Source organism: Acanthisitta chloris, unplaced genomic scaffold (assembly GCF_000695815.1).
Source record: "Acanthisitta chloris isolate BGI_N310 unplaced genomic scaffold, ASM69581v1 scaffold15366, whole genome shotgun sequence".
In the NCBI taxonomy this organism is placed as follows: domain Eukaryota; kingdom Metazoa; phylum Chordata; class Aves; order Passeriformes; family Acanthisittidae; genus Acanthisitta; species Acanthisitta chloris.
In genome coordinates this window covers 1-14,042 of record NW_008679869.1, presented here as the reverse complement: position 1 = coordinate 14,042, position 14,042 = coordinate 1, and the positions used below count along the sequence as shown (strand labels likewise).

Below are 14,042 nucleotides of genomic sequence, written 5' to 3'. Positions count from 1 at the left end.
TAGGGTAAGCTGTATTGAAACTGAATGGAAGAGTGGGTGACAGGGGAGGAATGCTGAGCATAGGTTGAAGAAGTTAAAGCAAGAGGCATAGGAAGTGATCAGCAGTGACACTCTAATGGTTGTCACAGTAAAACAATGTACACCAAAAGCAGGAAAAGGATATAACAAGGATGTGATAATGAGAACTTAGAGAATTTTAGCCATGCCAATGGATGAAAAAGACCAAATTGTAAGTATCTTATGCAAAGAACAATGTAGTGCCTCAGAAATAATACAGGAGTGCTAAGCAGCTGGTTAAAACTCTGAATTTAGGTTGGCACAGGGGAAGCACTTCTTTCTGCATACAAGCAAAAACAGGAATTTAAATCCATCCTTTATGACTCCTCTGTCTGTCTGCCTGAGAGGATGCTGAGCACATACACGCTGGCAGATCTGGATCACAAAATACAGATCTGCAGTAGCATAGAGAGAAATGCAGATATGCTTTTGATCAGAGAGACTGAGGCACCTTACCCTGTGTGGTGTTCTGCTTTGTCATTGTTTACATTTTGTGGATCAGTGTATTTTGATTTTTCTCTGCTGTACAGTTAAATTGAGTAGATCCAATACTATGTTTCCCACTCTGGATGTGGAGTGAACAGAGCTAAATAGAAATCCCTATGTCTTTCTAGGATCCTCAGCAGCTTGAGCCTTCGGAAGTTGATGGTGGGGCACAATCGTCTGCAGAGCCTTCCACCTCTTCTAGAACACATTCCACTGGAGGTGCTGGACCTTCAGCACAACCTGTTGACTAAACTCCCAGAGACACTCTTTGTCAAGGCTCTGAAGTGAGTGTCAGCAGCAAACATCTTTTATCTGCATTATCCTTTGGAGCCATAAAGGCTCAAAGTGGCACCTGTGTGACTGTCCTTGCGAGGTGCTGTTTGCATAAGACATAATGATGTGTACACTTTATGAGGAAGTAATTCAGGTGCCATAAGGAAGCCATCAGGATAATTTGAAGGAATCATTCCATTTTACTGTTTAATTTCAGGAAGACAGAGGCTTGCCTAACCCAACAGCCAACTGAAGAATTAGCTTTGGTTGCAGCAGTTTCTAAGATTTTGTTACTACCTGAAGAGCTTTGTCTTTCAAAGTTTCCCTAAATTCAGATGCAAAGGAAAGAAGCCAGACAGATTTTCAGATATTTTACCAGAAAGTACCTCAGGTCATTGGAGAACAAGGAGAGAGACCCTTTACAAATGAACAACCCTTCATAACTGTCTGTACAGACAGGAGTAAGCCCTTCTTTGAAAGAGTTTGAGTAAAGGTTTATGTCATCTACTTCCACCAGTATTACTCACCCCTTGCACAGACTCTTCAGTATTCATAGTTTACTGTAAAATGCTGTGTGCATCCACACTGTTACACATCTAGTGAGTCATTAGTAGATTCATAAATATTAATGTAAGTAGGGATGTTATGGTGTTATCTCATTCTGCTGTCCACAGTGGCATTTGTGTAGCTCCTTTTCCTGCTGTTAACATAGTGGTTTGGATGATGTGAAGTCTGATTTTTGCACTTGCTATGCTTAGCCTCAGGTACCTGAATGCATCTGCAAACAGCCTGGAGTCCTTGCCCTCCGCATGTACAGGAGAGGAGAGTCTGAGCATGCTGCAGCTGCTGTACTTGACCAATAACAACCTCACAGATCAATGCATCCCTGTCTTGGTGGGACACCCGAGCCTACGGATCCTGCATCTGGCAAACAATAACCTGCAGACTTTCCCTGCAAGGTCAGTTAGTAAGGCTGCTGGGCAAGACAGTGGATGCAGGAGGATGCTGCTGCCTCCCCGTGATTGTCTGGGAGTCAGTAGCAGCGTGAGAGGCTCTCCCTGTGGCTTGATGACAAAAGTCTGACTTTTCTACACACAAAGTGAAGGGAAGTATGTTAAGGAGGGTTGTCACGGAGTACCATTGGCTGTGGGGGTTCCTGTCCTCCTAGTTGTGGTGTCATCCAGGGGGACTAAGGGATGTGTTGCATGTGTGTGGGGATAGGGTGGTATTTCTTCACAGCTTCAGCACTGATAGTGAAGTTTTCTGTCTGTTGTACAAATCCAAGCCAGGCTTGGGAACCCTGTACTCTTAGAGCATCTCTTATGACTTTTGGTCTCCTGTCAGTAAATCAGAAATGTAGCTCACAAGGGCCACTGTCTATGGATACCTCATCTGCAGCTTCAAAGAGTGACAAATTCTTGCCTGTAAGATACAGTAATATTTTTTTCCCTTTCAGCAAACTTAGTAAGCTGGAACACTTGGAAGAACTGAATCTGAGTGGCAACAAACTGAAAACAATTCCTACAACAATTGCAAACTGCAAACTACTTCATACACTTATTGCACACTCTAATGAAATCAGCATCTTTCCAGAGATCCTGCATTTGCCCCGTATTCAGGTATTTTTATGGAGGAGGTACAGAGATAATCCGGGGAAAGTTTGGGTTGGAGTATGAAGAGTAACTGCTAGGAGAGAAACTGGAGATGCCAGCAAGGCCAAGTGTAAGGTGCTGTACCTGGGTCATGGCAACCCCCAGTATCAATCCAGGCTGGGGGAAGCAGAGATCGAGAGCAGCCTTGGGGAGAAGGACTTGGGGTGCTGGTGGGTGAGAGACTGGACATGACCCAGCCATGTGCACTGGCACCCAGAAACCAACTGTGTGCTGGGCTGCATCCCCAGGTGAGGGTGGGATTCTGTCCCTCTACGCTGGTGAGACCTCACCTGCAGTGCTGCCTCCAGCTCTGGGGTCCTCAGCACAAGAAGGACTTACACCTGTTGGAGTGGGTCCAGAGAAGGCCATGAAGAGGATCACAGCCCTGGAGCACCTCTCCTGTGGAGACAGGCTTTGAGAGTTAGGGTTGTTCAGCCTGAAGAAGAGAAGGCTCTGGAGTGACCTTATTTCAGCCTTTCAGTACCTAAAGAGGCAACAGGAGAGGTGGAGAGGGACTTTGGACAAGGGTATGGAGTAACACCACAATGGAGAGTGGCTTTAAACTGAAAGTAGGTTAAGGTTGGATATTATGAAGAAATTCTTCCTTGTGAGGTTGGTGAGGCACTGGCACAGATTGCCCTGAGAAGGGAGTGTTCCAGGCCAGATTGGAGGGGGCTTAGGGCAACCTGGGCTAGTAGTGGAAGGTGTCCTTTCCCATGGCAGGGAGTGGAACAAGATGAGCTCTAAGGTCCTTTCCAACACAAACCATTCTGTGGTTCTATGATTTTGCTTGATCTACCCAAGAAGAGGGCACAAAATATGCATTTCTGTCACCTTTCTGAGTTGATCAAGGATTATCTGTCATTCACCCTTACCTCTTGTATCTGACTCAGCCTTTCTAGTTTCTGGCATTTGAGACAGTGGGCAGTGTTATATAGCTAGGCAAGTTTGTATAGAGACGCCTTCTTTTATTATTAGTGTGACCTGGTCTTTCAGGACTGGGGTCCTGGCTATTCCAAGTTATAAGTACCTGCTGCTTATGAATCATTCTTCTGCTGACAGGTCAGACCCATTTTCATGACCAGTGTGTGGGATACAGTCAGTAGTGGGGTTGTATGATATTTGTAAGGAGCACTGAAGTAACTGATAACATGACAAAATAAAGAGTATTTTCTTTGACATTGTGCTGTTTGTTGCTACTGCAGTTTGTGGACTTGAGCTGCAATGAGTTAACTGAAATCCTAATCCCTGAGGCACTGCCAGGTGCCTTGCAAGAGCTGGACCTGAGCGGAAACACAAACCTGGTGCTAGAACACAAGACACTGGATATCTTCAGGTGAGGCATTGAGATGCCAACCCAGTAGTGACTTGCACAGGAAAGGGTAACCCTTCCCAGGAGAGGAAATAGGATAGTAAACTGTGTATTACAGCACTGCATAGAGTTATAATGTTCCCTGCCTGAGGCAGATGAGACTTCTGTCTGTAGGAAGGGAAAAGTTTGGGTTCAAAACATCAGAGCAAGCAATTTTTCAGGTGGTACAAGGTTCTCCCAGCTGTCTCTGGCATAAGCAGCCAGACATCTCCAGAAGGCCAAGACCTTAAACTCCTCTCCTTGGTGCAGTTCTTTCCACAGACTGCTGTCTAAAACTCTAGACTGGACAAGGTCCTATGGCCACAAAGTGTTCAGCGGGGTCTAGAAGAGCATGACTTCTGTTCTCTCTGTAGTCACATTACCACACTGAAGATTGATGCTAAGCCCTCCCTCACGGCAGACTCGGCACTCATGTCTACCTTCTGGAGTCACGGAGTAGCTGAGATGGCAGGCCAGAGAAATAAGTGAGTATTGTGGTCTGCTGGGCACTGACACTTTGTTTTCTCAGGGTGCTGGGCAGAGTGCACTGCTGAGCCCCCAAGCCTAAGAGCTCATCCGTCCCTTTGTCTCTCTGGATCTCTTACTAAGTCTTGGTAACTCAAGCCTCCAAATTGTCTATTCCCTCAATTTTCACACTTATCCTGGGACACTGTGACTTTCCTTCCCATTCCAGCAGAGATGCTTTCTCTCTTGCCAGGTGTGCCTGTTGCCCTCTCCTGCATGTGGTCAAGGAGGGTTCCAGCAATAAGATGCAGCTGTACACCTCCCAGGGCAGTGAATGTAGGGACAGTGGCTTTGCTGCCCTGTGAGAATGGTGCTCACAGCAATGTGCCTGGTGGCTCTGGTTTTGGGAAACATGTAATCTTCTGAGACATTTAACTTTGCTTATATGCTTTTCTAACAGGCTGTGTGTGTCATCCCTGGCACTGGGGAGCTTTGCAGAGGGGGTGGAGGCTGTGTATGGCATGTTTGATGGTGACAAGAATGAGGAACTTCCACGCTTGCTGCAGTGCACCATGGCCGATGTGCTCCTGGAGGAGGTACAGCAGTCAGACACCATGTTCATGTCCAACACCTTCTTGGTCTCCCACAGGTAGGACAGTGAGCAAGCTGGTCCTGGTGGGACCTGCATAGGTATATCAATGTGTTAGGTGGGGTGAGGCAGCCCTCCAGAATGCCTGTCACTGGAGTCTGGAGCCTCCTACACCTTCTCCTCCAACAGGAAGCTGGGCATGGCTGGGCAGAAGCTGGGTTCCTCTGCTGTCCTTTGCTATATTCATCATGAGGTGGCTGATACAGCCAGCAGCTTTTCTCTGACGGTGGCGAATGTGGGGACGTGCCAAGCCATTCTGTGCCGAAGTGGAAAACCACTGCCTCTCTCCAAAGTCTTCAGCCTTGAACAGTGTTCAGAAGAAGCCAGGAGAATCAAGGAGCAAAAAGCCATTATAACAGAGGTTGGTTTGGACCCTCTTCACTTCAGTTTCCACTCTTCCGTAAATGTATGAGCTCTGCTGCCTGCACAGCACTGCAGGGCTGAGGGTGACATGGAGGTGTCTGAGTGACTTGTGTGGTGCTTCCTGTTCTACTTCTTTCTGATTAGCTGTTCAGAATGACTTATTCCTTAAACACCAATTATGGCCTGAGAGCTACAAGTACAGGATACCTGATCTTTATGCAAAAGTATTAAAATGGTTTCTGGAGAACTCTGTGAATGCTAACTTTCTGAAAACTTGGAAATAACAGAGGAGTTCCAAAGAACTGGAAAAATACATCAGCAGTATCAGGCTGTTAGATAAAAGTGTTTCTCACGGGGATAATCTGTGACTGTGTTACAGCTCTGCAAGGTGCTCTAACACTGCACCTGAGCACTCTGACTAAAAATAGCTGTGGGGTCAGTGTACCACGTTAAGTGGTTTAAAAACCAGCTCATTAATGGATTCTGAAAACCCAAAGTGAAATCATTGTCTAAGGAGACTTCCCTGCATGTGTCCCTCTGCTGGGTTTTAGTACTTGGCAGCAGCAGCCGCAGCATTAACACCCAGAGAATAGAGAAATTCAGAACACTGAACTTAAATTCAGAGCAATGAGGGAGCTGTGCACTCTGTATGCACTGACTTGGAAAAGGGACTGAGGGCTGTGGGCACCTTTCTGTCTGGGACACCACTGCCAGGCTGGCCAGGGGACCATCTAGCAGGCTAATACATCCAGGTTGCAGGAGTAGTGTGAGATACTTGTTTGTTCATCGTCAGGATGTAGTGTCCACATTTTGGAATGTAGTTATATGTTAATAAGGAGGGCAATAGTTTAAATACACAGACATCATTTAATGTCTGGGTAATCTGCCTTGCACTGAGGAAGTCAAAAGTCACTATCTCACTCATAGTGGCCAAATAGGTGTCACATATGCCTCGTGAAATTCTCTGATCAGTGTGCTGCAGCTAGTCTGGCTGCACTTTTCAGAATAGTCTGCTACAGTTCTTCAGAGTGCAACAAACTGTCTTGTGGGATAAAAGCATCTAATTGCCAGTGTGGGTGATGGGGTTACTGTGCCTGATGATCCGGTACAGTGAATGTCTGTGCACCTAGATCCCTTTCTCCTGTAATGTAGCTGCGTAATTGGCATTTCTTAAGGCTCCAAAGCAGCATGTGAGCAGGGGAAACGTTGCTCTTCAAATGATCTCATAGCACATCTAATGCTACTGCCTTGTTTCCCTTGTCTGCAGGACAATAAGGTCAATGGTGTGACTTGTTGTACTCGGATGCTGGGCTGCACATATCTGCATCCTTGGATCCTGCCCAAACCACATGTCAATTCCATTCCACTGACTGTACAAGATGACCTGCTACTTCTAGGGAACAAAGCCCTCTGGGAACACCTTTCTTACACAGAGGCTGTCTCAGCTGTGCGGCACCAACACGACCCCCTAGCTGCTGCGAAGATACTCTGCACTTTAGCCCAAAGCTATGGTTGCCAAGACAATGTAGGTGCAATGGTGGTGTGTCTGAACATCAGTGAGGACAACTGCACATGTGAAATGCATGGCCTCACTCTGCCAGGTCCCGGGGGATTTAGTTCCAGCACTACCAAGCCAGCAACACCTTCATCTAGCAGTGGAATTGCTTCGGAGTTCAGCAGTGAACTGTCTGCTTCTGAGGTTAGCAGTGAGGTGGGCTCTACTGCTTCAGATGAACACAATGCTGTTGGTCTTGATGGCAGTTTGCTACCACGACAGGAGCGACGTTGCAGCCTACACCCTGTGCCCCCCTCAAGCATCTTTCAGCGCCAACCTTCCAGTGCCACCTTCTCTAGCAACCAGTCTGACAATGGTCTGGATAGCGATGATGAGCAGCCTGTGGAAGGTGTGATGACAAATGGCAGTAAAGTGGAGGTAGAGGTGGACATCCACTGCTGTAAAGGAAAAGGTCTGGAGTTGGAACGTCCTGCTGCAGAATACAGCTCCTCTGCTCTAGGACCAGAGGATGACTCTGGGCTTGTCCTCATCATTCGGAGACAGAACAGTGTAAACAGCAACACTGTGCAGAGAGGGGTCAAGGAAAAGTGTGAACTGCAAAAATCTCTTTCCACATGTTGTCTCTATGGAAAGAAGCTTTCCAATGGCTCCATAGTGCCCTTGGAGGAGAGCCTCAACCTCATCGAAGTAGCCACAGAGGCACCCAAGAAGAAGACAGGCTATTTTGCTGCTCCATCCCAGATGGAGCCAGAAGATCAATTTGTGGTGCCACCTGATCTGGAAGAGGAAGTGAAGGAACAAATGAAGCAGCACCAGGAGAACGGAGCAGATCAGGAGCAGAAAGAGGAACATGCAGTGCCCCTGCCAGAGGAGTTTGACACAGCTTTGTAACCCTACGAGTACCACTCCTATGTTGTGTGTCCCAGCAAGCTCTGTTTCATAAGGGCTGTCTTGCCCTCCAAGGGGAGCTGGGATCTGCAAGGAGTACAGGCACCTGCTGCTTCCTTAGTGGAGTCAAGGAAGACTTGAGAGTGCCAAGGTCTGGGCTGTCCACTTTTCACTGTAGAGTCTCAGTTGTTCTATGAGCACTCAGACCAGCAGCTGAGCTCTGTGTTAGGGACTGTCTGGAAATGGTGCAAGCACTAGGAAGAAGGCAGGTGTTCTGACACTTGCCTGTAACTCCTTGAACCCTGAGGTTCCGCCAGCTCTGCAAGAAAGGGGCTGGTGTATGTGTGTGGGGTGAGGAGGCTGCTGAGGGGGCAGTGTGCAGTGTTTAGTCCTGTGAATATTTCCAGTGCAGTGTCCCGCGCTCCCTCCCAGCACCCGACTTTGTTGTTCCTTGGAAGAATACAGCCAGTTGCAATGAAGCTGACCCAAGAATGGTTTCCTACATTAATTGCAAGCACTTTTATTGATTGCACTTAAGCTGTTCTGCTCCCCTTCAGCCCAGCACTTTATTATTTAGGGTTTGGGGAGAAAGCACTCCACAGCAGGTGTGCTGGGGGCTTTTCCCAATGGATGTTGTTGGGGCAGTGGAAAACTCAGGGTACCAGTGTTCTGATGAGCACTAGTGCAGGGTAGAGTGAGGGTTATGATGGGATCATCCTGTGCAGGATGAGAAAATACATAGCTGATAAGCAGGTGCCAACCAATGCAGTAAATAAGGAGCATAGGAAAACTCAGCTCCAGACTGGTTGATGAAGGTAATGTGTAGAGCTAGTGCTTCTAGCTGCTGAGCACAGACCCAGCTCAGCAGCAGCTTGGCCACCTCCATCATGGATGCTTCACAGTAGAGGCTTCCTGTATCTAGAAGACATGGGATGAACCCAGGAGCTCATGGTTGTCTCAGTGCTCGGTCAGAAGAGCCAAGCTGTAATCACCGTGTGCTGCTCTAAGGCTGGCGAGCAGTGGGGCTGCCCTCTGGGTGCTGGGGGGAAGTGTCCAGTGCTCTGTTCCACCAGCATAAGCCTCTGCCCTATCAGCCACAGGGTCCTTGCTTGCCTCTGAAAACAGGAGTCATATTCCAAATCTACAGCAACCTGCATTTCATGGTACATGCCCAATTTGGCCACAAACAAGGTGGAAGCATAGTTGTTCCTGCTTAGCTTTCAGCACAAAAGCAAAAATAGAACTTTTTACCGTAGTAAAAACTGGAAAAGACATTTAAAACAGCCCCACTAATGGTGAACTGGCCAGTCTGCACTCCACAGCCACATTGTGTTTCCATTCGGATTTCTAGTGCAGGGTGTAAGTTGGCTGCCTGTGTCATCATCTTGTGTAAGGGTTGTTGGAGACCACTGTCCCTGTAGCATGCAGGTCTGTCTTCCTTGCTGACAGCTGGACAGCAGCTGCCCTGGTCATGTCAGAGGTGCAATAATCCTGACTGTAATGTGGGCTAGTGCCTTTTCTTCTTTACTAATTATATTTATGAAGAAAACTTAAAAGTTTCTTCTGAAGACATCTGAGGGGCTTGAGCTGTCTGGTTTTGGCCTTGCTCAGAAGGAAATACTGTGCAGACTACTTGTGGGATTCTGTCAATACAAATATTTTGACAAAATCTAGTGGAGTTTTACTGAGATTTCAAAGCACTTTGAATTTCTTCTCACTAAGAAAAAAAGTATGTATTTTGCCCTGCATGAGGATCCACATTTTAGGATATACCTTGTGCTAGTTGCAGTGTAATTGTGAAACAAACCAACTTTTCCCAAAGTTTAAACTCTCACAGTTTTTGTTTAAATGCCACTTTCATTTGGAACTAGAGATTGAAGCTGATTCTTAGAATCACAGAAACAACAGCAGAAAGTATTCAGATATGAAACCCCAAACCTCTTTCATGTTCCTATCATGTAAGTATGCAGAAAAGGCTCATCCTGATGCATTTGACTGTGACTTTTGATTCTGTCATTGGTGATAATTTTACCAAATATCTGTGCCTAGCCCAACACTTTCTGGTACTTGACAGAACTGCAAAGCAGTCTCTTTTCAGTATGGGACTGATGCAGAAACACACCGTTCTTTCTGAGTAAGACTGTGACAAACCTTGCACTAGTAGAGTGGCAGATGTTAATGCAAATCAGATCTCTGTTTCTTGCACTGATGTGGAAAGTTCACTGTGTTCTTGCCAGTCTGAACCAGTAGCATTGCATGGAGAGCTGCCACAAGGAGTTAGTTGTGAACGGCTCTACCTAGCTCAGTGGGGAAGGACTAAGGAGGTCACAGCTCTGCAGTGGAGCATGGAGATTTCTGAACTGCTCCTCTTCATGCTGGTGGCAGAATGGAACACAAGGAATTCCTACTTAGTCTGTTTCTCCAGTGCTGTTTCTGGTTTTGAAGCAGAAAGGGAGCTTAATGCAGCCAGCTCCTATTTTCTATGGATATGAACTGTCATGGAAGAACACAGCTTGTTCTCACATTCTGTGTCGAGTCCACAGATTTCTCTGCTTAAGCTGGTATTATGAGTTGGTTATCTCACTCTGGGCAGCACAGCCTGAATTCGACTTCACCTGTTCCAAATAATCCTCGTATTTGGCTGAGATGAGCATTGGTGTCCTCAAGCAGCTTCTGCATATCTTCTGTGTACTTCTTCTGAAGATTAATATTTTTCTTTTCCGTTTCAGCCACAGCATTGTGAAGCTTTTTCTTCACTCATCCAAAATCATTTTCATGCATTAAAAATAGTGCCTGTTCATCACAAAAAGTGCTACTTTTTCCTAGGCCTGTTTTGAGTATCGGCAAAGACACTGTCATCATTTTTTCATGCAAATATCTTGGATTTTCTAACACGAGATTCCAAATGTTGAGTTATCCTTTGAGGTCGCTGTCATCCAAAGAAAGGGTTTTTTCTGACATTGGTTAGACAGTGGTTAGACTGTCCAGAGTACTTCCCTCCACCACCTTTTGTTTTCCTGCCTCCCTCTTGTGTCTTCCCCATATTACTTATTAACACCACCATAGATTTCAAACTCCTGAGAAGCACTGGCTGTAGGTGGAACAGGTATGAATGGCCAAGCCTACTGAAGGATTCATAGCAGGGATAGAAAGTGTCTTCCCAGTTCTCTTCCTTTTCTCCAGTCCCTTCCATGATTTCTGTATGTGGGTCTTGCACAGATAAATCATCTCCACAGAGCCACATCACTGACAACATCCCACTTACTCACAGATTCACTATTAGAGAGAGGTTCTCAGCTTGAGATCATCAGGCTGTCTTGTCCCAGCTCTGCCACACTCCACGTGGCCACAGCCACGTGAGGCTGAGAACTTCCTTGGTCCATCCCTTCAGTATTTCTGGCTCTGCTGATGTGCTTGCTCACCAAGAAAGGTGTTCTGAAGGCACTGACCTGGCTGCCTTGTCCTGGCCAGAAAGGCTTCTGCAAAAGGAACCATAAAGGCTGTATTCAGGGGTGGGTGGTCAGGGCCCAGGTGTTCAGGATAAGGAGGAGCCTCCAAGTTGCCCCCAGCACTGGGAAAAGGCCTGATGGAGGCAACATTGCAGACTGTTGGTGCCAGACCACAATCCTCAGTGAGATGGGAGGATAAAATCCTGTTCCAAGAAGGAGCAAGTATTTCTCTCTCTTGGGGACAGGCTGCTGTGAAGTCTGAAATCCTTCCCCTAGTACACAGGACCTGCAGCTGCACCTAAGGCCCTTGGACATGGAGAGTTTCTGCACTCCTTGCGGATGGTGATCACTTCTGTGTCACTTGCCAAGGCCTTCTTCAGGCAGTAGGGTCACCTCTTTGCTTTTGTGCAGTCGTTGTCTGCTGTTCTATTGGTGTCTGAAGACTCAACTGTATTTTTTCCTCTTTTTTTCACATTTTAAAACTTAACCTTTTTTTAAACTTGACTCATATGACCCAGTGCATGGTAAAAAAAGATACTGCAATGCACCATTTATTAAATGATCGTTTTTCATGTTTGGTTTTTTTTTTTGTTTTTAAAAAAGAATATTTTCTGTATCTCACTCTAGCATGCACCTATAATAATCTGTTTTTATCATGTATGGGAGTAGGTTGTCCAGTGAATGCACCTTCAGCACTGTGGCCTATGTTTGTATTGCTTTGGAGAGACAAATAACGTGAGATTGCTGGAAAACACTAGTCCACTGATTCTTTATTCAGATGTATAGAGCAGTCTAGGAAGGAAGAATATTTTTGCATCAAATTTTCAGCTGACTTAGCAATAAAGATTTTTACTTTCATTTAACAATTTATTCTGATTCTGTTACTGTGCTGGAGGGAATTTGTGCAATATCCCGGTCAAAGCTAGCTGTGTCTAGCAGGATCTGTGCTGCAAGTTCTCCTTCACTGAGCTCTGTGTGCTGCTACACTCGTCAGCCTTTCATACAAAAGCTACTTGCAGAACACCGTGAAGGTGGAATTCACAGTGCCAATTATTAAGGCAGCTTTCTGTTTCCTGCCAGAGGAGTCCTGCCCTGTGAGCATGCTCCAAATAGCATTGTACAGCTCTCTACAGTGGACTGTCCACAGAAATCCCTGCACCGACACACTCAGTGCATCTAGCTACTAAAAGGTAGTAGGCAGGAAATACCCAACAAACCCCAGGGCACCTGGTGTGTTCCTGTTTGGCATCTGTGTTGGTTTTGTACCTCTAGTGACAACACTGTTCTGTGGTGTTGGTAATGGTGAGGACTTAGTCACTGGTGCCAGTGGAAGTGGAGGTATGTCCAAGGCAAAGAATGTTTCTGGTGTGTTTAGTTTTATGAGATGGGCAGAACTGGTCTGTGAGACCATGTGGTTCCATCCTTGTGTGGGCATTGCTCTGAAGTCACGTTTCATTGAGGCACAAATTGGTGATTCTAGTGTTACTTTTCCCAGTTGAATTTCCTATCAAAGTTTTCCTAAAAGATAAAAAGTAAATTTCACCTTTTTTTAAAATTCTTAAATAATGTAAGAGCAGCATCTCATTTCCCCAACTTGTCCATTTAAAATATATTTTGAAAATTATATACGTCACCACCCCCTGAATCTCTTAAAGCTTTTGTCTGATTATACCTACTCAGGGCATCTGTTGTGAGTAAAACTGTTGTATACAAATTATATAAAAGACCATTTCATTAAAAAATGGGCCTTCTCCAGGAGTTTGAAAAGGCATTGTGTCACAAGTGAGTGTACCCATCATTCGGCAGGGTTTGCTCAGGATTTTTTGATGGCTTTATAAGTGCCGTGTTCAAACTGCCCTGTTAATTCCAAGAGACCTACAAGGAAGTAATATTTAGCTGACACAACCACGGGCCTCAATCACTTGTTCTTAGGAGGTCTGTTCTCAGCAGTCACAGGCCTTAACACATGACTGTGAAGGCAGTTTCAGCTACACAGAGCTGCTCATCAGCAGAAGCATGTGGTGGCAGTACTTTCAGCAAGAGCTCACTGAGGGAGCATGGGACACCCAGCAGTGAGTGGGAAGGCTGCCTGTGAGGCAGACTGGTCGGCTGTGTGGGGACAGGAGACAAGTCATCGAACTAGCTGTGAGTCACTAATGATTCAGTAATGCAAATTCAAGTTAGGAACAGCCTGACTCTACCACGTGCAGGGCTGTGCTCTCTTGGTGCGTGTTCTGCTGCAGCATTAAGGATGCACTGCCCAGAAGCAGGGAAAGCATATTGCTTTGTCTCAGAAAGGAGACTGGCAAAGATCATGACCATTACTGAAGTAGAGGAATCATTTGAAAGCTCTTATAATTGTACTGGCTTCTGTTTCCGTTCGTGAACCATCTTGTACCCCTTGGCAGCGAGGCCTGCACTGAGCAGGTATGCCACGGCAGCCACGCAGCCCAGGAGGCCAGCAGCAATCTCTGCCCCGTGCAGGCTGCACCAGAACCCTTGATAGCCTTTGCTCTGATAAAGCTGCTCTCTCTCTTTGCACACCGATGAATTATAAACCTCCATCAGAGAATGGAAGAAATAGTACAGCGCGGGCACTGTGCCCACTGCGATCGCTATGTTCACGGCACACTCAATTAGCAGCCATGCCATGCCAGCCGTAGGACACCAACCAAGACAAGAACACAAGGTAAGACCAGAAGACACCCTCCCACGGCCATCGCTGCCCTCGCGATGGGCAGCTTCAGTAGGTAGAAATGCTGGTCAAGCTGCTGAGCTCCCTCCCCCTCCGCTCCGCTGAAGCCGCTGTAGGCGCCGCCGTACAGGTAGTAGTAGATGCCGCCCAGGCTGGGGAGCCCAGTGTATCCTCCCGTCGGACGGCCGGACACGGAGC

At 46.6% G+C, this 14,042-nt stretch overlaps 2 protein-coding genes across 2 annotated transcripts in view; one reads left to right on the top strand and one right to left on the bottom strand.

Moving 5' to 3' along the window:
* Positions 1 to 7,703, top strand: part of PHLPP2 (PH domain and leucine rich repeat protein phosphatase 2) — a gene marked incomplete at its 5' end in the record, with an annotated part of 29,005 nt that extends 21,302 nt beyond the window's left edge. Inside the window, 8 exon segments of the mRNA XM_009077501.1 lie at positions 672 to 827; positions 1,575 to 1,775; positions 2,273 to 2,435; positions 3,674 to 3,804; positions 4,194 to 4,304; positions 4,745 to 4,933; positions 5,063 to 5,294; positions 6,564 to 7,703. Of these exon segments, the coding sequence (XP_009075749.1) occupies positions 672 to 827; positions 1,575 to 1,775; positions 2,273 to 2,435; positions 3,674 to 3,804; positions 4,194 to 4,304; positions 4,745 to 4,933; positions 5,063 to 5,294; positions 6,564 to 7,703 (2,323 nt within the window).
* Positions 7,704 to 13,501: 5,798 nt separating this feature from the next.
* On the bottom strand, positions 13,502 to 14,037 carry LOC103804867 (MARVEL domain-containing protein 3-like; the record flags this gene model as incomplete). Its single annotated transcript, XM_009077502.1, is given in 2 exon segments — positions 13,502 to 13,797; positions 13,800 to 14,037. Coding segments are annotated over 2 exon segments (534 nt in total), but the record flags the coding sequence as incomplete, so codon positions are not given.
* Between the last annotated feature and the right edge of the window lie 5 nt (positions 14,038 to 14,042).